This window comes from Trachinotus anak, unplaced genomic scaffold, assembly GCF_046630095.1.
Source record: "Trachinotus anak isolate AG129_WGS33_773 ecotype Australia unplaced genomic scaffold, CSIRO_AGI_Tana_v1 ptg000010l, whole genome shotgun sequence".
In the NCBI taxonomy this organism is placed as follows: domain Eukaryota; kingdom Metazoa; phylum Chordata; class Actinopteri; order Carangiformes; family Carangidae; genus Trachinotus; species Trachinotus anak.
Genome location: NW_027273861.1, coordinates 18,427,045 through 18,451,679, shown reverse-complemented (window position 1 = coordinate 18,451,679; position 24,635 = coordinate 18,427,045). Strand labels below are relative to the sequence as shown.

The 24,635-nt window shown below is 37.8% G+C and overlaps 1 protein-coding gene across 2 annotated transcripts in view; it reads left to right on the top strand.

Annotated features, from left to right (window-relative positions):
• The first annotated feature begins 810 nt into the window (after window positions 1–810).
• The window catches only part of mfsd8l1 (major facilitator superfamily domain containing 8-like 1), a 41,625-nt gene continuing 17,800 nt past the window's right edge, over window positions 811–24,635 (top strand). The window contains exons 1-12 of one of the 2 annotated variants that reach the window (XM_071485928.1): window positions 811–1,249; window positions 2,713–2,898; window positions 3,074–3,136; window positions 3,381–3,500; window positions 3,877–3,956; window positions 4,044–4,401; window positions 4,806–4,879; window positions 5,095–5,308; window positions 5,710–5,832; window positions 6,081–6,211; window positions 7,835–7,941; window positions 8,162–9,543. In XM_071485928.1, coding sequence (XP_071342029.1) covers window positions 1,174–1,249; window positions 2,713–2,898; window positions 3,074–3,136; window positions 3,381–3,500; window positions 3,877–3,956; window positions 4,044–4,401; window positions 4,806–4,879; window positions 5,095–5,308; window positions 5,710–5,832; window positions 6,081–6,211; window positions 7,835–7,915 — 1,506 coding nt within the window. In that variant the 5' untranslated portion in view covers window positions 811–1,173 and the 3' untranslated portion in view covers window positions 7,916–7,941; window positions 8,162–9,543. Of the gene's footprint in view, window positions 1,250–2,712; window positions 2,899–3,073; window positions 3,137–3,380; window positions 3,501–3,876; window positions 3,957–4,043; window positions 4,402–4,805; window positions 4,880–5,094; window positions 5,309–5,709; window positions 5,833–6,080; window positions 6,212–7,834; window positions 7,942–8,161; window positions 9,544–12,681; window positions 12,737–24,635 lie in introns of those variants that run through there. The other variant, XR_011692024.1, reaches the window with a different exon arrangement.

Here is a 24,635-nt window from a genome sequence, read left to right as displayed (position 1 = left end):
TAACCTAAAATGTAACAAAAATGTATGTCCAAACAGTTAAGAGCATTTAGTGTTTTGAACAGACTAGTTATGTCGGGGTGGAAAAGCCTCAGAAACACCAATTTCACCATTATGGAACCCAGACTAATTAGTGTTTGTGCCTCTGACACTTCATGAGCAGTAGATACTGTGGGCTTTTTGCTCACATGTCCACCTGGTGAATGTGCAAGCATATAATTCGATGCAAATTTATAGTGGTGGCAGCTTCTCTAATAACACCCTGTATGGAAATTGAATTCAAACTGAGGACAAAGAATGACAGCCTGCAGTGTTGTGCCACGCTGGAGTTTGTCTAATCTCCTATGGCATATTATGTTACCACAGGATTTTCAGGCATCCTTTTTGGACCTTACATATATTGAGTTTTGTCCGTGTAACACCTTGTGGAGTTTGGAATAATTGTGTAAGACTTTTTATGTATTTATTTTTTTAATTAATTTTATTATTTATTGTAAATGATTACATGTCCTTGACTTAACACAAGATTAAATAAATACGGTTTTCTCTTTGTTTGTTTACTTCAATTTTTTTCTCCAAAGTTTATGATCTTATTCCAGATTAGAACGTGCATTGTCCCTCTTTCAGTTTTTATTGTATTCATTTTATCGTGAAAATCAAATTAAACTGGTTCAAAAATGATAAATCACAGTCGCTCTCGTTTTGCCCACGTTTCATAGTCACTGAATGACAGCACAGTAATTATTCTGATGGAGCACTGAGGGTTCAGCTCTTGGGGCTCACCTGAAGTGTTGACGCCACCGGAAGTGATGTCATTGATGTAGGTTGGCTTAAACTGCGCAGCCCCGGGTCCGTTTGCTGGTGCAATGTTTGCAGGGCTGGTTCCTCAAACATTAACCTGCTGAATGGATCAGCTGCGCCCCACGAACTAAAACTTGCTCCGTGCGTTAGTCACTGTTCGGATATGGAGAACAACATGCGTCCCTTTAAGCATCTCTCCATCTGGCTGCTGACAGGCTTGGTAGTATGTCCTTGCTGTGGTCTCTAATTGGAAGCACCGCACTCAGGATTATGTCAGATGCGGTGTCTTGTAGACGAGACGAGAATGAAAATGTATCTTGTAGAAGAGGGGATGTGGACGGTCGAGGTGTAGAGAGGCTGTAGCGGACAAATACGATGGATAATCGACGGAAAAAGAAGCTGACATTCTTCACTATTGGGCTCCTTTTTCTTCTCAGCGGTGTGGAATATGGTAAGATCTGTTTTTGGGTTGTTGTTGTTGTGGCCTTTTAATGAAACATCTAAATGCTTTAATGCGTATGATAACGCAGTCATATTCAATACATACGTCAAGCTATTGTTGCAGCTAAAGGCATTCATATATTTAGATCAGTAACGCAGGAGGGTGTTCAACTCTATGTAGAGTGAACTGTGCTATTCACTGTCACACTTTTGGAATATGGAGCAGAAAGTTCTACCTCAACTCGATCTGGTCTTCTGATTTTTTTTTTTTTTTACCTCTGTAAATGTCTTTTGAACACACATCTTCGAAAGAATACTCGAATATAGGAAGGGCCGAAGTGAGTCTACCCCCCCCCCCCCCCCCTTGCAACCTAACCCTTACATAATTTGCTTTATCTGTTTCATTGTATTTTTAGTTACTTTCATCTGCCTGCATCATGGTCTACCTTTTGGAAGGTTTCCTGTTACTGGCAATACTCTTCCAACTTCATTTTCAGGTTCTTAAAACCCTTAACTTGGACCCTGGTCTTCTCACCTGATTCATGCTCCAGAATGGTTAACATTTGGCTAAAACTGAAGTTTTTAGTTAGCACATTATTTAGGCACAGTTGACTCAAAAGCCACCTGAGCCATCAGAACCATTTGGTTTGCAATACCTTTCAAAAAGAAGAAAATAATTCTGCCAAAAAAAAAAAAAATGCTACCTATAGATCAGAATTCCAGTTTTTGTTGTGACCACAGCTTTATTTGTTGGGTGTGAGACTTTATTCCACTGAACATTTTGGTGCTTTATTTTGAAAGGTGTTTATCAATCCTTTGCACATACCACGGGGTCCAAAACTCTGAGACCACTTTCCTATTCACTTGCATTGGAAAGTGGTCTTAGACTTTTGGACCCCACTGAATGTTCTGGAAACACCGAACAAGTTGAAGCTATCTCACAGAACAGGTGTGTGTGCAGGGTTTCTGTATTTTTCTGTTTTCTCAGTGTAGATGAAATGCCCTAAAGCATGTGACAAAGAAGCAGGAGTCCATGCACATGACAAGTGGTTTTAACACTCCCACATACAAGTGTCTCAGTCAGGGTGATGCAACCATGGCATTCCTCCAGATGACAAGAAAATTTAAGCAATTATTTCCTCTCCGGAATTTGCTGAGAACATGCTCTATTGTGTGTCTTCTGACCCAGAAATTGAATTTGGATTGTATTTGGTCAGCACTATCCTTTGTCTATGTGATAATAAGGCTGGAAGCAGCGACAGGGAGGGAGGGTTACCACTGCAGCCAAAGTTAAACTTGCAGTGTGTTCTTTCGGTTGCTCTTTTGGTATTACTCGAACTGACGTGGATGCTTACAGACCATAATGTTAGATGTATTTGATGAAAGAGTATATAATAGAATAACAATATTTTAGAGGAAAGTGAACTTAAGGAGTGAAATAGAAACTAATTCCTCTTACCTCTGTCTCCCCAGCTGTGATATTGCCCACAATATGGAAGTACTTGCAGACTTTAGATGCAGCTCCTTACTTCCTGGGTTTGGCCCTATCAGCATTCAGCTTCAGTGGCCTCCTGTCAGGACCGCTGTTTGGCCACTGGTCTGACAGAACGCGAACTACCAAGAAGATCATCTTGTTTGCCAACCTTTTTGAGATAGTTGGTGAGTCACTTCTTTTCCACCACTCATATTTTCTTTATGTACACCACCACTCGGTTTAGCCTGGAGATGTTGCCTTCAGCAAAGCAGATTCCAAGCAAACCATGTACACAAGGTCTGTTTGAATTTCATGCATATGACCATTAACCTTATTTTTGTATTCCTTTTCCCTCTCCAGGTAATTTCATGTATTTCATGGGTTACTCAAAGTGGCTCTTACTGTCAAGCAGATTGGTAGCAGGTGAGTATCTACAAACTAATCCCGGGACTGGTAATCCATGTAGCAGATTGGAAACCTGTAGAATACATCTGTCATACCAAACAGAATAGCTTGGCGAGACCATCAAGCACTCTCATCTGAAAAGACACAAGCATTCATCATGTAATGATGATGTATATCCCTTCTGACCAGGACACAGAGCTCCAGGTTCCAATCTCAATGTTTCAGTGCTGATATTTTCTAATGAAATATACATTTTCTTCAGGCATTGGCACGGGTGCTGGCTCATCTATCTTTGGCATCCTGACCAGAAGCACTGCTCCAGATGACCGTGCTACAGTATTCGCTGCTGTTATGGCGTGTCGACAAGCTGGCCTTCTGATTGGTCAGTGCTCCTCTGTTCTCTGATGGTGAAAATCAGAGGCTGCTTGCAGATCATTTGATTTGAATGTTATGAACTGTAATGATTTGTATTTGTATTCTTTACACAGAAAATATCACAAGGTTCCCGCAGCTTTCCAGTTCTGAGTGGGCAGGGATTACTGGGCAGCCTCCTGATACATTTCACATAATAAATGTTCATGGCATATTTGTTAAATGAAAGGTCACAGGCAATTACAAATGATGAATCAAACAAATAGCCTGTTTGACTGTGTTTCCTCTTGGGATTTATTTTCTCCTCACCAAGACTATGAAGAATGATTCATTTTAAGGTTTTACCTATGGTTAAAATGCATGTTTTAACTTTGTGGTTGACACAGGTCCAGCATTCAACATCTTCCTGAGGCTGTGTGATTTCCACATGGGTCCTTTTGTGGTGAATAAATATACTGCACCTGGGGTAAGGACCAAAATATGGAAATTTGTCCTTTGCCTTTCTTTTCGCCACCAAAGAAAACCTGTAACACTCTTCCTCCACCCCCTGCAGTTGTTCATGTGCCTGCTGTGGATTCTCCTTCAGCTGGTGGTGGTCTTCATGTACTGGGACCTACCACCTCTGGAGAGAAGGAAGGCACACGAGAGTTCAACAAGCAAGAGTGGGGAAGAGGAGAATGAGCAGGGGCTTATAGAGGACAAGGAAGAGGACGATGATGAGGAAGAGCCACTGATGAGGTCCCAAGAGCTGGTGGGGTCCTATGGCTCTGTGGTGACACCCAACCCCTCGAGTAACAACATCTCTGCAGCCCCCAATGCCACATTAAATCATATCTCCCCACCTGCCTCTCCACCTCCACCAGAAACCAATGAGTCCTCCAGCCCCTTTAAGAATTTCAGCATATCCCGGGGTAAGTGGCAGTTAATTACGTAAGTAAGTAACTTTTCCTCTTAAAAGATGAAAGCAGTCTGTTTAGAAGCTTAACCTCCTTACCTACAAACCATATGTAATTTACCTTTTGCAAGCAGTGTAACCATTCTCAATACATGCTGTACGGTTTTAGGTTTCTGGGTCTCTCTCTCTAGAGTGCTAAGGAGACGTTGGTTCTTATTCATTTCTGTACAGTATCAAAGTATTTTATTAGGCTTTTAAAACTTGTTTTAATTGAATAATTGAGTAAACAGGTGAACATAAGTGTAAAAAAAAAAAAAAAAAATCTCTCCATTTCTCTCTGCTCTGACCTTGCCATCAGTCTCCCACTCTTTTGTCTGTTTTCTCCTTCGTGCATCTCTGATTTTCTCTTTGTCTCTGTAGAGTTCCTGAGAGAAGAGGTGGTTGTGCTGCTGGCTGCTCAGTTCATCACCCTCTTCAATCAGACAGCATTGGAGGTGCAGTAAAGGCACGGACAGACACACATAGATATCATTTATGTTACCTTTATATTCCTTAGTCAGTCTTCACTTGTTCAATCAAGTGCACTGATCTCCATTTTTAAATAAACCAACCCATGAAATTACATTTGTAAGAAAGAAAAAAATATTTGTAAATGTGAAAATGAGAGACAGAAATGACTTGTGTCAACTGTTCACCATTCCCTCCTCAGACCATGGTGACTCCAATGACTCAGAAGTACTTTGGCTACGGGGAGCTGGAGAACAGCGTGATGTACTGTCTCTGTGGCATGGAGGTGATCGCTGGCTTCCTCTTCGTGCGCTGGCTGAGCAGGCGTTTTGCTGAGCGGGTGGTCCTGGCAATTGGTTTGACCATCTGCAACATCTCTGGAGTCTGGTGCCTCATCTTCCTGGCTAACCCACTAGGTCAGACAGCACTGCATTTCTTCTTCTTCTTCTTCTTCTTCTTCTCCTTCTCCTTCTTCTTCTTCTTCTTCTCCTTCTCCTTCTCCTTCTCCTTCTCCTCCTCGTTATTGCACACTCAGACTTTTACAAAGCCCCTCTTCTTTGATCTCCTAAGTCTTAGTTACATTGCAAAGGGTGCGTTATTTACTGATGTTTACTTAAGTGACTTCTGAGACTTTTCCTTAAAGCATATATACAGAGTCTGTTAAGTATTCGACACCATCAAATCTGGGTACACCTACCTTAATAAACACTAGATCCAAAGCAGTTGACTAGCAAGCTAATGGATAAAGGAATCAAAAACGTAAACATTAATATATATACTTAATAACTGTTTTGGTTGCTATCTGTGTTTTCTGTAGGTGGTTTTCCATGGCAGCTGACTGAGTTCATCATTGGGGTGTTTCTGCAGGTTTTGGGTTTGCCATTTGTAGCTGTGGCCCAGGTTTCCCTCTTCTCCAAAGTCACTGCTGAGAGAACACAAGGTGAGAAACAGCGCCATCTAGTGGACATAAGAACACATTGCTTTTTGAACAGGATTTTATATTTTTGGCTTTTTTATAGCTCATTCTAGGTGTTTGATGAGAAATTAGCATGTATCACTGAAAAACACTGCACTTTTTCAACATGCAAGTGTAAAAAATTCTGTACCTTGTGTTTTTTGTGTGTGCCTCTTTACTGCATACTCTTTGATTGAGCTTTTGTGAATTAGTGTCTTGCCTTGGTATTGCAGGTTTCAGTCAGGGAGTGCGTCGCTCTGTGGGAGGTCTAGCTACCATCCTGGGCCCCCTGTGGGCCGGTGGCCTTACTGAGAACATGTATATCATGTTGGGGGTGATGATGGCACTGCTGGCACTGCTAACGGTAAGTGAAAGAAAACGAGACTGAGAGAGAATAAACTAGAAAGTCAGCATGTCTGTGGTTACTTTAACGAGATGGACTCAGGTTTGTGATGGAATTGTGGCTGTTACTGTTTTGGGGATTTCACAGTTTATGTAACCATGTGAAGGCTAAAATGACATTATTGTTGTGGTTGTCATATTCAACCAAGTCTAAATGAATGGAACCTTATTATTCACTAAGGCTGGATATCGAACCACACTGACCAACATGTATCTGTAGCAGTTAATTTGTTAACTGAAAAAAGGGCTAAAATGTTTGGACAAAACATAGACACTCAGGTATTGTAATGGCACCAATTATGTAAATTTCCAAGCGATACTTAACCCTCTACCCTAAATAAAACTAACTGAAAACTAAATCTGAAAGATTATATTTTTGTCATTGCTTTTATTTTACTTTTTTTTTTGTACTCCAGAGTTACTCATATAGTAAATTATGTGGCTCACTGGATCTCTGACAACTCTGAGAATGATCTCCACAAATGTCAATTCACCGTTCAAGGAACATTACCTTCCCTGAATTCCTCTCTCTAGTAGATTCCCAATTTTCATTTATTAGGTGTGTGTGATGGTGTGTGATGTGGTTAATTAAGATGAATCCCCACACCTTAATATGAATAAAAACGCTCTTTGATTTGTCCTCATTGTCTGTCTGGCAATGTTTAAAATTGGACCCCGTAATTTCTGTAAATGTGTGTCTCATTCCCTTTTTCAAGCAAAAATTACAGTGGGAATCCATTCAGAACAAATGAGAAACAAACAAACCACAGAAAAGGGTTTAAAATCAGGAATAGGAAATTTGAGTTGACATCTTATAGCTAGCAGCTCTTCTCGGATTAGGGAACAAACAAGCATAACAAAATGCTTATAAAGCTTGTAATGAAGCGTGGGCAAACCACAGTCCAACTACCAAATGTTTCCACTATCATCGAGAAATAAGAAAAACAAAACCTGGCTCTGTGACTGTGAGAGAAGCACTCAGTGTGTGCACTTAAACCCAGGTAAAAGGAAGCCCACCTTACAGTTCTTTCTTTTAAATTTGGTCGACTATTAACCTCCCTTCACAGCCCTGTCTTTTCTTTCTTTCATTATTTTCCTTGTAGAGATGTTGTTGTACATCCCTGACAGCACTGAAACAGGATTTCAGTGCTCACTGCAGCAAATATTTCAACTTAAAAAATACTTCAACTTTGAAGTTTTCAGGATTCACTTAGCGGCTGAGAATAGAAAGGTTCTCCCTTTTCTATTACATACATTGCATCTTTGTGCTACAGTGTATTGAATTTAAAAACAATGGGTTTTTTTTTTGTGTGTGTCAAGTTTTTTTTCCCTTGGTTTCATGGTAGCTCTTCTTTTTGTTGTCCTTGGTGAAATCTTGAAAAGACCTTTTAGGAGTCAAACCTTTGATTTAATCAGCAGAAACGTTGAGGGAAAAAAAAGCAGCAAAACAATGAACAGAATGCAGACAAGAGAAGAAATTATATAAGATATTTAAACATTCATTGCCCTTGCTTCTCAGAGCTTTCAGAACAATGAACAGCTTATCACGTTTTGTATGCATTCTGATCTAATATTTTGAATGCAGATGATGCTGGCTTTCTCATATGACCGTCTGGTTGAGCCTGCTGCTGAGGAGCAAGCTGACAGCCCAGACAGCTGTGGTTAATCCAACATGAAAAGTGGATATGGAAGGTAGCTATTTGCAGATATAATGCATGCAGTACTCACAGACTTGTACCACATTTATACAAGGCAATTGTTTTTTGTTTTTTTTTTTTTGTTTTTTTTTTATAAATGTAAAATATGAGTTAGCTACTTTTAGAATGTGGGACAGAAAGCAGATACTGGTATTTTAATATGTCTTCCTCCATCTAATCTTTCATTTTCGTTTTTCTCTGCACTCACCCAACAGCACATACCTCACCACCTCCAGAGCGTTTCCCTAAAGCTTGGACTTCTCAGCTTTTGTGTGCAGGCAGATGAAATTACTGTTTTGGTGTATATGTATATTTCCCATGGAAATATAGAATCCTGATGGCACCACATGTGCAAGCTTCTATTTGTTCCCATCCTTTTGTGTTCTGCAGCACCAAGTAGGTGCATCACACATTCTGCTTACCTGTTAAGTTAATTAAGTTAATTAACAAGAAAAATGATTTAGCTGACCTCTTACCTTGTGCTGCAGGAGAAACAATTACTTGTTTAGCCTTTATACTTATGACCTCATCTTTTGCACAAAGACTATTCAGACTATTTAAAGAACCAGCTTTGTAAAATTACAAAAACTGATGTTTTTATCTGCAAAGAGGTTCATTGGCACATAGAAAACCAGGCTTTATTCTCCCCTAAGATGAAATACTCAAACATTTTGGCCAGAGTTTACTGCAGATATATAAGAAGGATTTTAACCTTGACCAAATAGCATGCCATTGTCTCATATAAAGAAGAGTTCTCCTTGAACGCACCTAAATATTTACAAAGGCACTATGTTTCATTTCTGTGATTCTTGATTTGATTTCTTTGAAAATTGTATTTATTAATTTAAAGTTTTCAGTGGCCTCTATCAATGTGTTGGGTCAAGTAAAAGAACTACTAACACTAACACAAAATAATTGAATTAATGTGGGTTTTAATAAAACAGGGAAACATCAAATACTTGCAGTCTTTGTTTTGAAAATGGTCACATTAGGAAATATTACACTTTGGCTCAACATCATATGATCTGTAAATTAATTCTACAAATATTGCAATCTTCCTGAAAAGATCTGCAGATATCCCTCCAAACTTAATTGAAAGTAGCTATTAAAATTTCAAATCTGCCTGGTAAAGGCTGTTAAAAGACGGTTAAATTATGAAACAAATTTCCTGCTTTGAAATGATACTTTGATGTAGTACATATTTTCAACACAGGTGGGTGCTCTTAGTCTTTATTCCAAATTATAACTGATAAGTCTGACGTGTTGACATGTGATCCACATCAGCCAGAAAATTCCGTAAGCACACTACTGCAAAAAACACATTTAGGGAAAAAAATCTAGCAGTTGTTTCATGTTTCAAAACACACATCTATCAATTTTTACACATGCTTTAGACGTTTTTTTTTTTTTGTACATCTTGATAATTTGTTTAGGTTTTATATTCACAGACACCAAAAATATGTTATGAACTGAGAATATTTATTTCTTTATTTATTATGTACTTATTTATTAGATCTTTTGTGGGCACCTAACATGTACATTAATTTTTTTGTATTCCCTGTCTCTATACAAAAAGATAAACTTTAACCAAACTTGACTGGCTTGTGTTTTGTTATTCTCCAGGAAAACTGGGTGTGTGCACAGAGTAATTATGAGAGCAGAGGAAAAATATAATAATAATAATAATAATAATAATAATAATAATTACAATTAGTTAAATTTTCATATATTTTACTTGCATGTTTTTTGGAAGATTCTCACCAGTGGAACATACAAACTTAAACAAGAAGAACAATCTAACCTTTGTCTGGAGGTTTATCAGAAATGTTGTAAAACCTAGCCAATACTTTTTGTGAAATTTTATAAAATGATCAAAAAATATTACATGACCATTTAATTGTGGTAATTACTTAATAGTAATTAAAACATGTATTATTTACTCAAATTTAGAATGTTAGGTATATTGTCATAGTTATAAATAGTTAAAAAGTTAAAGTTAAAAAGTTAAATAGTTATATAAGAAATATAAAATATTTATTGATCTATTATATACCAGTAAAGCATCCAATTTATTTCCATATTTTTAAATAATTTATTATTTTGGTAATTTAAGTACTTGATTATTTCATTTTTAAGGAACCGTGAACAAAATATTAAACGTAACTAAATATGTATATATATCTACACATATAATTTACCATTATATTTATTTTAATTCTCTAAAAAGTGGAAAATATTAGGAATAATTGCTTTTGTATTCAAATATTTTAAAAAACATTTTAAATTAGTATGGAATAACAGGGTCTTACAATGGTCATGTCTTTGAAACTCTGATTTAAAAAAGTATGTTTCTGAAAATGTATTTCCCTCACCATGATCTTATCTATACCGTAAAATGTGTTTTACAGTTGAGTAGAATAGATTTCGTCAGTGCTGATATTTTTTAGTAATTCAATATGTATATTGTTTCTAATGAAAATACATAAAAATATCATAAATAAGATGAAAAAAGGTAAAAAAAAAAGTCAAATAATCCAAAAATTCAATGAGCATTGTAGAAATTCTGATGACAATTATATTAGTATTTTCTGTATAAATATATATATATAATATATAATTTTTTTTTTTTTTTTTTCATAAACCATTTTAGTTGTTGGGAAAGCAACTGAATTTGTATTTGTTCATAAATAGGAAAAAACTGTTAGCCAACAAGAAATTCAGTCAAATAGACAACAGGCTTTTTTTGCTGATACATTAAGGACTAAAACATTTATTTTTACAAGCAACACAGAAGGCAGCTACTGGTGACAACAAGCGGACATGAACCCGCTGGGGGTCGCTGTAACCTAACTGACCTAACCTGTTTCTCGCTCATGACGACATGTTGTCTCCCAGGTGACGTGGTAGCGATGGGCGGGGCCTCAACGATGAACTCTAGCTGAACCCGTTTTGATGTTGGGCGGGGCAGGCTCAGAAATGTTACGACACAGGGCCAGTAACAGAGATATTTTGGGGCTTTGAGTTTTTTATTTATTTTTTTTTCTGACTGGTCCCCCCCCTCCTCCTCACACCAACCCAACCACCCCCAACCCCCACACTCACCCATCACATACACACACAATCACCAAACACAGTTGGCCTGCAGCGGCAGTCTGACCGAACAGTGACCCTGCATATCAGGGTCAGAAGTGTAGAACACGTCGTGTGTCATATTAACAGTAGTTGTCGGGGTAAGTTTGGTAAGCTCGCTCCTCCTCCTTTGCTGTCAATCACAGAGATAGTTTACAAGGCATATCCAGCCAAATTCGGCGATGATAATGGACATGAACTTTTGTTGAACTGTGTTTTTCCTCGACTAAGGGGGCGATGAGGGCAGGTGGAGTTCAGTGGGACATTGATGTTTTGTATTTTTTTTTTCTTCAATCTCATTCCCAAGGCTTGATCACTGATTGACCTTTATAAACTGGGCTGGGATAGACAGTAGGGATGAATTTGGATGATGCACTGCAATACTGGGGCTTGGTCTTAGCCTAACATACATATTTTACACTTGGGACTGTGGACAGAGCCACACCACAGCATCAGCCACCACATTTCATACATATCTCCTTTTTCTTGCCCTTTCACGTGCACTTTACAAGACCTTTTCGCTGTTCATAGGACAACTTAGCAGTTCAGGAAAAAATACCTTGAACTTGGTCATTATAAGACTTTCATGAAGTGACTTGAGATGGGTAATAAATGGATAGAAATGCTCTCAGGCTTGAACTTCTGAGCTTTTGAGCTGCCAAGTGTATGAAATATTTAGTTGCACACTGGTGTCACGGATTCTTAATGTTTGTGCAAAAACTGCTCTAGCCACAGTCAAATCAAAATGGTGGCACCGACAGAAACCTGTGAAAGTCTGTGAGTGTCCCTGCATGGATCGCACTTGAATCCCGTGTTAATAATACATGTGTCACTCCAAAGCAGCGCGACGTCTCGGAAGCAAGGCGGTTATGGGGGAAAAAATGGGAGAAGCAGAGTGCCTGAGTAGTGTTATAATGGGAAGAAAAAAGGATGCACTGCGACAGAAAGTCTCCCACAACAAAGGGTAAAATACATGACATTCTCATGCCAAAGTTAGACTTTAGCCTACTTTCTTTAGTTTAAAAGGTCATCTGAAGAGTCTGGTTTTATTTGGTTTCTGCAAGAAATGGAACCGAAAATTGAGCTCCATTTCTGTCACCCAGGGCTCTGTGACATGCAGAGGATTTTTTTTTTCATCTTCATTGGTCCTATCAGGAAAGCAGAGTTGTGTACTGCTTCTTCTGACTGAATGAATAATTAAGTCTGCATAGCCTATAGCCAGGGCACCATGGGCTGTGTTGTGCATGCTAGCCAGCTGCTATTGAAGAGAGTTCTGTTTTGCCAAATGGGTCACGCTTCAGCCTTCTTCAGTGCTGAAAGTTTTCTTCTAACTACATTCTTCCCCCTCTCTTTGATCTTCAAACATTATACACTTACTCTGGATTTGTAATTCTGATGGTCTTTTTGACCTTTGACTTCGCACTAGTTCTGTTTCAAGTCCTGACCTGTGTGGTCGATGAAATCAGAGCAGCACATGAGGGATTAAGGATACTTATGTCACTTTTTACACCTTTTCAAACTGTTTAATTAGTTTTCAAAATCTATGATTAGAATACAAATTTCTGCTTGTCATTACAGAACCTTTTTTTTTTCCCACCTTCTTCAGTTTCTCTGATGCGTCTCTGTGAGTCCTCAATTCCTCCCATGAAGATTTCAGTCAGGTATGTTTTGCAGACAGGTCTGCTCTGTAGGCATATAAATAAGCTTTATTTGCTGAGGTAAACATTGGTGAATAGAGCCAAAAAATATTTTTTTCTGGCCAAACACTGAGCCCCACAAATGAAGAAACAAGATGAAAGAGCAGCTACCAAACAGTGAGGAATATACCATTGCTAAATATTATGCCTTGTGGTCTTGGCAAAGTTTACAAAGCTAGCTTGCAGAATTTCTTGATAAACTTCCATCTCCAAAATTTTCATCACAAACTTTCCTGAGTTCAGTGTCGCTGTTTTAATTGTTCTGACCGCTACTTGCCCAAACCCACACCCACTAAGCTGACCACAATGTACCTCCACCCTCCTCTGTCCCCTCTGCTCCCAGAACAGAGATTACTAGCCCATCTGTATCACCAGAGCCAGGCCACGCTAAGCCGGTGGGAGCCCTGCTCAGCAAGGCACCGCCGCAATTGTTAACCCTGATTAACTTGATGTGGCGTTCGGTGGAGGGAACAGTGTGAAAATCAAGCCAGTGCCGTGACCCAGTGCCCTGTCGCTGAACCGAGGGGGAATTGGGCAAACTTGGGGAGGGTGGATGAGAGAGGAATGAGAAGAGAATAAAATTAGAGACAGAATGATGGCAGGGAGATTAAGGTGGACTTCTACCGAATCTTGCACTGGAGGAACTGATATATGCAATATCTTAATCTGCAATATCTCTGTTTTAGTGCACTGAAAACAGGGTGTCAGTTAGAATACAGGCTCCTGCAGTACAGTATAAATTGGTATGACTTTTAGTGCCCCTGTGATGGGCTTCTTCAGGGCTGCCGGGTATAACAGAGGACATTAAACATTCAGTTATATCTACTACAGTGAGATTATCATTACACAGAGAAGAGTGTAGATGTTTGCTGCACAGTATGAACTAGAGCGTAGTTCAAAGATGGGAACATATAGAACATACACTGTTCATTCATTTTGCTTCATTAATTCATATCTCAGTAATGTTTTTTTTTTCCAAGGCACAATGGGGCTATACTGCTTCTGCTTTTGCTTGGAATGGAAACATGATAAGAAATTCAGATGATGCCTGTCCTCTTAAATATTAGTGCAGCCATACCTCATTTACTCTGGCATATTTGCATATGTAGGAATAAATAATTAAATACAATAAAATTCCCTGTCAGATAACATTTGAACTCTTTATATTGGCTTTGACTCAATGTTACACTTCTTATTAAATCAGTGCTGTACCATGGATAATGCTCTATTATATGTGTTTCAGTTTGATGAGCTTTGGAGGATTCCTCACAGATGAACCTGAAATTATTCTTGTTTTCTAAAATCCATTTGAGCATGTAGTTTTTTTTTTTTTTTTTTACATAGAAATGCATCACTGCCAGCGGTTCAGTTTGAAAGGTCAAGTTAAATTGTACGTCAACAGCATTGATATTTTGCTTATGACACATCGCTGGACTACGTCGGCAGGAAACCATCATCAGGCATGTTGTCTGGCAGGATTTCAGCTTGTGTGTTCAAATGTGAGATTCAAATGCAGAAATACCCAAAATAGAATATTGGCCAGTGTGGCGTTACATAATGACAAAAAATCTACAAACTCTGTTGCACCTGAATGAAGAAATACATTTTTTTACACACAGAGTTGAAAGGCAATACAGTTATTTATATTCCTAAAATAAAATGTACGTGTAACAAATACATTTATTAAATGAATATTATTGTTATTATTGTTCTGAACATAGCTGTGGGGTTGAATACACCACATCCAGTGATGACTGACCAAGTGACATTTTCTCTCTGACTAATCCTCTGGTCCTCTGCGCGGCTGAGTGTGCCTGGATGGCTGTGACCTGTTTAAGATTGTGACTACAGAACGCAGGGCCTCTTCTCTTTCTCTTTCTTTTTCGTTCTTTCTTTCTCTTTTTCTGTCTGTTGTTATATCTTATATATTTTAGGCAGGGTGAGATTACTACTGACACTTGATAGAGTTAATTGACTAGGACAAGTTATTTATGGAACGTTATTAGGGGTGACATGTCTACCACACCTAGGTGAATTTTAGCACTCGATTGGCTAATGAACTATGCGTTACTTTGTCAGTCCATTCCTATTTAATTTTACAGGCACAATTTTGAGACAATGCAGCTTAAGTTTTTCAGTGAAACCCAAAAGAATTTGAAGCTGTGTTAGATGTAATCATGTTGCATTGATTTTAAAACTGTTTAAAATTTGCAGACCTGTTTTCATCCACATATGTTAGAATATTTAGATAAAATCTTTAAATAATGTATGTGCCAAAAGGATTAACAAAAAATATGCCTCAAATAAACTACTAATTTAGTTTTACTGTGTAAAATGACAGGTGTAAAGAATTCCACTTAACATAGCTGTCTGTGTGGTGGGGTTGGTGATGTTGTTGTGGATTAGGACGCTTTAAGAAAATAATACCTTTGCGCAATTGCAATGACACCCCCAAACAAATGCAGAGATAATAACATGTTGAACCCTGTAACAACCCCAACAGGCCCCTCCCTCTCTGGGCTCCTGGCCCTTTCTCCTTTGACCTAATAATTAAGCTGCTTTTGGCATTATAAGTTGAGAAACAGCTTTGCCAATCTGCAGTGACAAATCTCTCAACTGAACCACTGCTTTGTGGAGGCTGCCGCTGTCTTCCTTGCAATGCATGGATGCTTTCTAGCTCCATTGTTTCAACTCCAAAATCTTTTATCATCGCACTGAGGAAGTAATCCTACATTTGGAATCTGTGAGAATGGGTACAAAAATATCATAAACAGCCAAGTGCTGTGCATGTTTCATAAGATGACCGTTTTGATTTAAAGTCATAAATGTGAGAAATTTTAATGAGGAAAAAAATAGCAGCTTTGACTATATGTATGAGTGATGGTTGTGCTATACTGGGAGCCTGTATCTACTAAAAGTCATTAAAATTGGAGTAAAATGACAGAAAAGTAGAGAAGATAAAATGTGGGGGACCTTGTGGTTAGATGCTACATGGTGTAGCAGAGTCTACACAAGTTTAAAATTCACATCATCCAATGTATGAATAGCCATGTATGCTTGAAGGACAATTAACGTTTTTATCCCCTTTACTTAACTGGAAAATATGCTTTTCATTATAACTAACATGTCTGCAAACTATGCTGTACTATTACAGATTTTTTAGGTACATATTTTGCCTTTTAGGCAGCCATTGATTTCCATTCATTTACCCATGGCATAAAAATCACTTATCCATCACAGTCAACATCAAGTCTGCACTGGTTCCAATAAACAAACTTCTCCATCAGTCACTGATAGGAGAAGCCTGGCGTGTGTATAATGCAAATCTGACAAAAACTGAAAGTCTGCAACAGTTTCCGAATTGGTCTGTGTGAATAAAAAAATATTTTGTGCATTTGTCTCAAGTACAGTACGGTTGGACAGATTTATCCAAATGAGTGTTAACCTCAGTTCAGCATGTTTGATCAGGTGAGACCTGATGTCTTTACAGAACCAAGTGAAATCACTGAAAACCCTGAGGAGACATCTTCAAAACTTAAGAAAAAATGTTGTTTATTACGGGTGAAAATGTAATCTAGAGAATCTTAGGGAAACAGTCACATCCAGGGTATGTGAAGGCAGTTTACATACTTTAGGCAGTGGCTGCTCTCACAAAGGAAAACCCACAGTCTTGATTATTGCTCGTACTAAACTATTCTTCAGTTTCTGCTGAAAATCATTTGTAAACTCACAAGCAACTCTAACTTCTTGAGCTGAAGTTGCAGGGCTAAAGATCAGATTCCTTTTGACCTGTAGGTGTGATCACACCATGGGCTCAACAACAAACAGTCAGGGACATCCTTCTCCAAATAACACTGGTCGTGTGAAAACATTGCTATCGTTGTTAGCACTGATTTTGGACAGGGGGTTTCTCAGCCTGTTCTCGGTTAGACAGAGCGAACAGTAAGAGAAACAGACAGCAGGGTGAGAGAGGAGGGAGAGACTCTGTGAGGCAGGAGCCAGCGAGGAGGCTGGAGGAGCTTTGCAGAAGGGGTGTCCTGGGACATGCTAGCATTACAAAGCAGTGACCCAGGATTAAGCTCGGCGGACAGTAGCAGTTTGATTTGATCGGGCAGTGCTGTGTTGTTAAATCGCTCATTAAATCCAATTAGGGGGCGGTAGAGGGAGACAGAACAGAGGGTGTGTAGGGGCAGTAGAGTCTTACTGCTCCTGAGGAAAATTGCGTGCCAAGCTGAGCAGGTGACAAACTCCAACTCTGAACTCCTGACCTAGATGTGGGACTCCCCACTTCTTCACTCCTTCTCACCCCTCTCCTCCCCTTGTTCTCTCTTAGTTGCTCACTCGCAGATTTCAACTGCGACCTCTCTGTCTTTGTACTGTTACAGTGAGGTGTGAGGGTGCTGGACATCCTGCGACACAGCTGAGATGTCAAAGAGCAATCACCGACCGGCCTTACATACAAAATAGACTGTCAGGCCAATTAATGTCTCATGAAATTAAAGAAAACTACTGCCTGAGTGTTGCTCTCATGTGGTGCTATCACAATCACAGTCAGAGCAGTGCCAAGACAAATGCCACACAATTACACAGCATAACACCACCCTGCTGTGGCCTCACCATAACCTCTCTAAACTTTCACAAAAAAAAAAAAAAATTACTGTGGACAAATGCCCCTAACCCTTCTGGATTTAATATTCCATCCAGTTGCCCCCTCTCTTCATTTCTCTTTCTTCCCTTCTTAATCTTTTTCTCCAGTTTTCATAGTTTGTAATATTTTTGTCTCCGAAATTGAGCGCAGTGGTTTAAGGCACAAACAAACAAGGACAGATTATAAGAGACTTTGACAACTTCGTCATTCTCCTCATGAAGTCTCCTTTGGTTTGGTGATCTATGGGTACACGCTTGTTTATTTCCCAGGCTGCCACAACACTGCTGCTGAAGTGTGCATTGTTTGTCCAACTTTTGCTCCTCTGTTTGTCCCTTATCTGTGATTCATGCGTCATGTCTCTGCGTTGCCTGTCTCCTCTCATCCAAGTCTTCGTCCCTTTTTTCAAAGGTATTTTATGCTTTCTCTAAGACCTGAACTTAGAAAAATACTTCCTTCTTGAGTGGGCCTAAAGCTTGCATACTTGAAGTAACAGTGGATACAATATTAACAGCTAATAATTTTGTTTATATAATGACATGATGTTACAGCTGTACACTGGTAAGTAAAAAGCCTGAGACATCAAAGTGAGACCTGTCATGTGAGTTGATCCTACGCAATAACAAATGATATTCTCCAGATGAAAAGGAACATGCTTGTTTGGTACAAGCCTCAGTAAAAATCACTTCATCATCATGTTTATGCATTTTTTTTTTCAGAGGAAATCAAATGTCTTTCCTAACAACTGAAAATGCAATCACAATATCTGACAAAATATTCGCAATATGATTCTTGATTTTTTTTGCATATCGTTCAGCCCTAGTATAGACTTTTTATAAACAGTTATATGTCTGTATGTCTTAAATTTATTTGTTAATATTTCTTGCTCTAAAAACTGTCACATTTCACGCTATATGTGCCCAAAAAGAATATTTGTATCTGCCACCAAAACTTGCTATATGGAACTTTATTATAAATTGTAAACTGTACTTGAGGTCCCCATTAACAAAAAAACAAAAACAAACAAACCTCTGTGTCTTTACTTGTAGCTACAATTTACAATTGTGGAATGGCCTAATTAAATTCCCTTTCATAAAACAGTAGTGCAACACTCAGAGAAAGTTATAGTTGGAGACCTAATGTCTCTCATGTGCTGCTGAATTTGTGTTTTCTACCCATTTCCTGATTCAAAGCTATTACAATTTATTACTATATCATTGGAAGGGTGTAACTGTCTTAGTATCGATATTTTAGAATGTTAAAATAACTAATTAATCAATCTGCTGCATTTAATTTAGTTATTTGACTCATTGTTAATAAAAAGTACTGAATAAATATGGTGAAGTTTTCACTTTTGTGTAGTATTTCATTAGGAAAAAAAATAGGTAGCTAGCATTCTGGCAATGAATTGTATGACTGCAACATTAACATTAGCTAACTTGGCCATCTATAAGTTATGGTACATCATGGCTAAAAGCTTATGAGCATGTCCTGTGGCTGTCAGTAAAAATCATTCCTCAGCCGTGGACTGCACAATCTCTCCCTGGCTGTCTTAGTTTTTCTGCCAGACATTTGAGGAGGGGTTAAATTGTCTTGGATACCTGATTGAATTCATTGAGGTTTACAAATTATATTTGTCGGTAAATCTCTTTAATGGTGCCAATTAATCAAAGTATTTCATTCCAGAAACTTGAACTTTTCAAAATACATTTCACAAGTGCAAAGGGCCAGGAGTGGAGCCTTGAGAAACACCTCTTAACTGTGTCTCACTGTGTTAGCTGAGGACCCGTGTATAATATTCCCGATACACCGAGGCTCCCGGAGAAAATCCATTTCTGTATCATTGTATATCGTTTTATTGGCGTGGTACTAGGCTAAAACACAAACTGATTCTGAGCTGAGGTGAGGTGTGGCAGCAAAGAAACTGTCAATGAGTTTCTGAGTTCAGAAGCAAAGCAAGTAAATTAGATTTTGTAAAAATATTAAGTGTCAGTCTCTAGATATTTCCTTTTTGATTTGCTTCTATTTCTATCACTTCGTCTACTGAAGTTTGCATACTTACGAGCTAGCCCTGGCCTGGTTGACCCATCTCGTTACGCTTCGATACAGAGTCACCGTAGCGTCCAGGCTGCCCTGAAGAAGTGGCTCTGCTCAGATGGCGTGCTGTATTATAACCTCTTGTATTGTAAATGCAATGATGGCTGAAGCTCTTGGTAAATCTGGTAAATAACCAGGTGTTAATGCTAACACTGGCTATCCAGCATTGTCAAAACTTACAAATAGCTTTAAATGTACATTATTTGTACATTTAAAACATTCAAACTGTAAAACATTCACTCTTGGTTTTGGTTTTGTTCTCATTTATTTTCCTGTCCTTACTTTGTATGCAGACATTTACCAGTTCCTTCTGGGGCTATATGCAGATTATAGGGGCTCTTATATCTTTAAAATCCTTGGTTGAAATGACTTTTTATGTCCTCAGGAGCTGCTTTGGTTATCTGTCCCTTAGGTCAGAATGAGTTACTCCTGGTAGAAATGCTTTTAGTTTCTCTTTCCTTTTATAGGAGCCAGCAGCAAGATTTAAAACTCAAAGTTCTGCTGTTTGGTGATGGACTTAAACTAAAAGTGAAGATCTACTGGCAAACCTAGTATTTTTTAATGATTTTTAAGAATTTAATGATTAAACTACCTTTGACCTATAAGCCTGCTGATTTAGTGACGGAGGTGCCTATATTGTATAATTTAATTTGTTCCAACTTTGATATGTTCAGTTATATTTGTATTTGATATCCTTTATCTTTGCAGTGTTTGTCTATTGTAAATGTACATATTTTAAAAATTCAAAAAGTTTGAGTGTACTTCAAAAATTTGTTACGCACATTTGAGCCATGCCTTTTCTGCTTGTCATCATGTTGCTCTCATTGGGATCTATAATTTTCTCGTCAATTTAAAGTGAAATAAATAGCAATAAAACAACATATTTATATTTCAACAGTTTATTGTATTTGCAAAAAAAGTGTATCCATAAAACTATTTAAACATTTAGTTTATTTTTTAGTTTAACTGGTTACATTTGTGAATGTAGTTAATGCAGTTTAGATTTTTACTTCACAGTTGTAACTACAGTAAATCCAATGTGTTGTATAATTGATTGTACTGTACTGTAATTTATTACTATAACATTATCAATAACTAAATGATTATCTTCAGTCATATCTCATAAGTAAAAGAATAAATGAATTAGCTTAATAAATTCTCTCAATATTTGTTATTTGTGCCATAATACATTTTATTTTAATAGTCAAATTACATATTTTGTACTTTAAAAAAAACCCATTTTGATTGTTTTTTTTAATTATTATTATTGAAATATAATATTAGTTTAAAGTGTGCATGTACATGGTACACATACCAATGTTGGTGTCATACAAACCCAGCCTTGTATAATTCAACATACCTATAGTGGCAGTGAATATATTAGAACTAACTATTACCACAGTTCTACCTACTGTGCTTTAAATAAACTATAATTTATAAATGTTGTATCATTATTCTAACAGTATGCAATTCTCAGATAGTTACTTATATGTCATCAGAAGAATTCAGACTGTAATACGACGTTTTGTCTGAGACATTAGCACCTGACCATTTAACTGTAAAGTTTTGAAAACTAAGTCTTGCAGCCTGAAAGTCAAGTGTTCCCACCCTTAGACTAATAGCCCGAGCAGAACAGTCTCCACTATAATCTTACTGGATGCCCTAGATAGGTTGGGAGATGTGTCTTTGTGTGACCACCAAAGAAGTCCTCCAGGCCTTGGGAGTCACAATAAAAGCCAGCAGAGCTGCCACAACCTTTTCTTGACCTCTGCCATTCTGTACTGTGTTCACTGGGCTCTTGATCTTCAGCTCTCCCGTCTCTTGACTTTTTCCAGCCCAGAAAACAGACAGACATAACAATTGACAAACTTCTCTTTATGTGTAACATCGCAAACAACCCACAGAGCTGGCTCGATGGGGCTTCACAGCATATTCAGCGTATTGTCTTGCCTTCTTTTCCTGAATATGTATCAGAATGCTGAGGGGGACAGTTATGCCAAATCTCTTTGTCAATCTCTCTGGAACAGTAGAGAGATCTTTCCTAACAGGCTCTTAGTCCCAGAATAGATGACAACTTTGACACTGATGTATCATGTCTCAGTAGTTCAGATGTGGAAGGCGGCCTGCCTAGGCTTGATGCAGCACAGGCAGCGAGCCAACAGAGGTGCACGAGGAACATAGGGGGGCAGACCTATTTAAAAACAATCCTATCTGTGGATCCACTGTGGGCTAAACAAAGGATTGGGCCTCATTAAGATAAGAGTGTCCACGAAAGCAGACCAGTTGCTATGTGAACATGCTGCCAGGGAGGCCACCGTGGGGCAATGGCCCATTTATTTTTCTCTCTCTCTCCCTCCATGAATAACTGTGTGCTGTTCCAGTGCATCATATGTCTTTGCTAGTAGCCAGCATGCTCATCAGCGTATCCCCTCCGTCCCCCTTCATCACGTCCATGTTGCTGCCAGTCATGTGTATATGTCGGGAGAGGGAAAACAATAATAAACACTGACAAACAGGCCCGGCTGTTTTCCTGATGTGCCACAGAGCAGAAGTAATACTGGGAGGCTGGGTAGAGCAAACTACTCCAAAAAAAAAAAATTGTTCTTGCAAATTCCAAAATGAAACTTAATTTTTGTTTTCAGCTCACTCATGACAACAGTCAATTTGGTTAGTCTGTAAACAACAATATACATTTGTTTGCTTGTTATTTTACCTTTTTTTTTTCTGTTATCACTATAGTTATTTTCAGAGTAAATAATAATCTTCTCCTTTGTCTCCAGTGGATTGACATGCATAGGAGATATTTATTAACAATTATAAAACAAAAACATAATCAGTTTTTATCAGGTCTATAGGTTACAAGACAGTTTGCATCCTATAAATGAAGCTGACACACATATACTTAACCAAAAAAAATAAAAAGAAAGTTGTTAAAGTTTTATCCTACCATTTGACTTTTACTTTAGGTGCGTTATTATCTCCTAAAATAAGTTAATATTGTATGAAGAACAATTTTTCTACAGCATTATCAGGATATATTTAAGGCCAGCTAATTTTGCTGATATAGCACTTTTCATTAGAGTGAAAGTCGATGTGCTTTATATTCACATGCATAAAACAAAAAGTCATATTAGACAATAATAATAAAATACATAAAACAACTAAACAAAAAATCATTAAATATTGCATATATTTATAGAGCAACAAGAATAATTAAAAAAAAAAGTTCCCCAAGGTTTCCATTATTAATAAGAATAATGTATAACAAGCGCCCTTTCAAAACAAAATGTATTCCTTATGGTTTAAAAGAGTTCTGGGCTATGTATATTTCAAGAATGTAAAAAAATTATATGACTTTTGGAGATTTTTTTCCTCATGTTTATCTTTTATATTATATTTTCATAATATAATATAATACAATACAATACAATACAATACAATACAATACAATACAATACAATACAATACAATACAATACAATACAATACAATACAATACAATACAATATAATATAATATACGTGATTGCAATGATTAGTTGAAATTGCTTAGTGATTAGTTGAATCCCTGAAAACAGTTGTTAGAAAGGCTGCTTTGAGTGTATACATTCTACTATTGGCCCTGGTGGATTTTAAAACTTAACTCAAGATCTGATGTCTATACCTGGTACTTAAAGCTGCCTAAAGGGATTCTGAGGGAGAAGATGCTCTTTAAAAAATGTATGCATGACTTTCAGTAGAAATAGATGTCATGTGAAACAGAACAAATGTGTTAAGATACATTTCTTTGTAATGTGTGTTCTTCTGGTATGTTATAAGATGACAGCTAGATTTAACAAATCTACCTTATATTATGGCCTGTAATATTAATATTAAGGCTTGTTTAAATTCACTGGTATGATGGTGTTTCTCCTTTTTTGTCACAAATAGCATCTCTGAAGCAACTTCAAAAATTATCTGAACCTAAAACGGTCCAGTTAAACCACAGATAAAATTAAATATATTTAAAAAATAAAAAACTCACATGGACAATTTTTGTTACCTTGACTATTCAGTGGTAAATATTATTTGTAAAAGCATGACCACGTCAGCCTCCTACCTCCACTGTAAAGTGTAAATGACAGATATTAATTTATTCATTATTTTGTAAGCAAAAACTGTTGGTAACTGAAAGCAAAACTAGACTAGACCACATCAAAAACATTTCTTACTCATATCTTATTTATATAATCAGGAAATTCAGGTGCGCTCTTATTTTGAATTATAAATACATGTAATGAATGAGGGGTTGGAAGATGGATCTGTAAAACTATTCCTTTAGAAAAACAAATACTCAGAATATATGCAATGTTCTCTTTCATCTGTCAGGGCTTTGCATGTTTGCCATAAGTGAATGGAGCCTCAGTAGTGGCTGAGACTTGGAGCTTGAAAACACTGACATCATCACCAATGGATAGGATGCACCAAACTAACAAACACAAGCTTTGAACTCTGTGTTTAAGCCTTATTATTACAGAATAAAAAGAAGCTTAGCTGTTAACTCAGACACTGTGAACTCTGAATGACACAGGGTTCACAGAGAGGTTATTGGTTCAAATTAGCTGAAAGATCTGCAGGGCCCACTGAGGCTGTTTGTTATGTGCCAGATAGGCTCCACTGGGGGGCAGTGTATCACCTTGTTTTGGGGGACGCTGCTGTTAAGGGCAAAGTAATGAATGAATAGAGAGGGAGAGCGAGAGAGATATGACCCTCTGATGAACTGCAAATCTGCTGGGAGCTCAGCGGGGCATTGCTGACTGGTTAAATGCCAACACTCCACCTGCAAGAGGAGAACAGTGACAATGATGCATCTGTATGCGTGAGAGTGACTGTGAGCCTTGGTACATGTGTTTGCATTTGCATTTGTCTGTTATTGCTTACATGAGCATTTGGTGAGTTTTTGGGTGTGGTGAATCAAGCTAACATGTGGCCAGCTGTGCAGCAAACACAAGTGAAGTCTTGAACGTCCCACATTTCAGGTCTGTTGTATCCTTTCTCATTCCTACAGATGAAACCCAGTGAACATTTTCCTCACAGATTAAATTAAGACTATTTAAGCCTTTTGCTGCCAGATCACTTCTCTA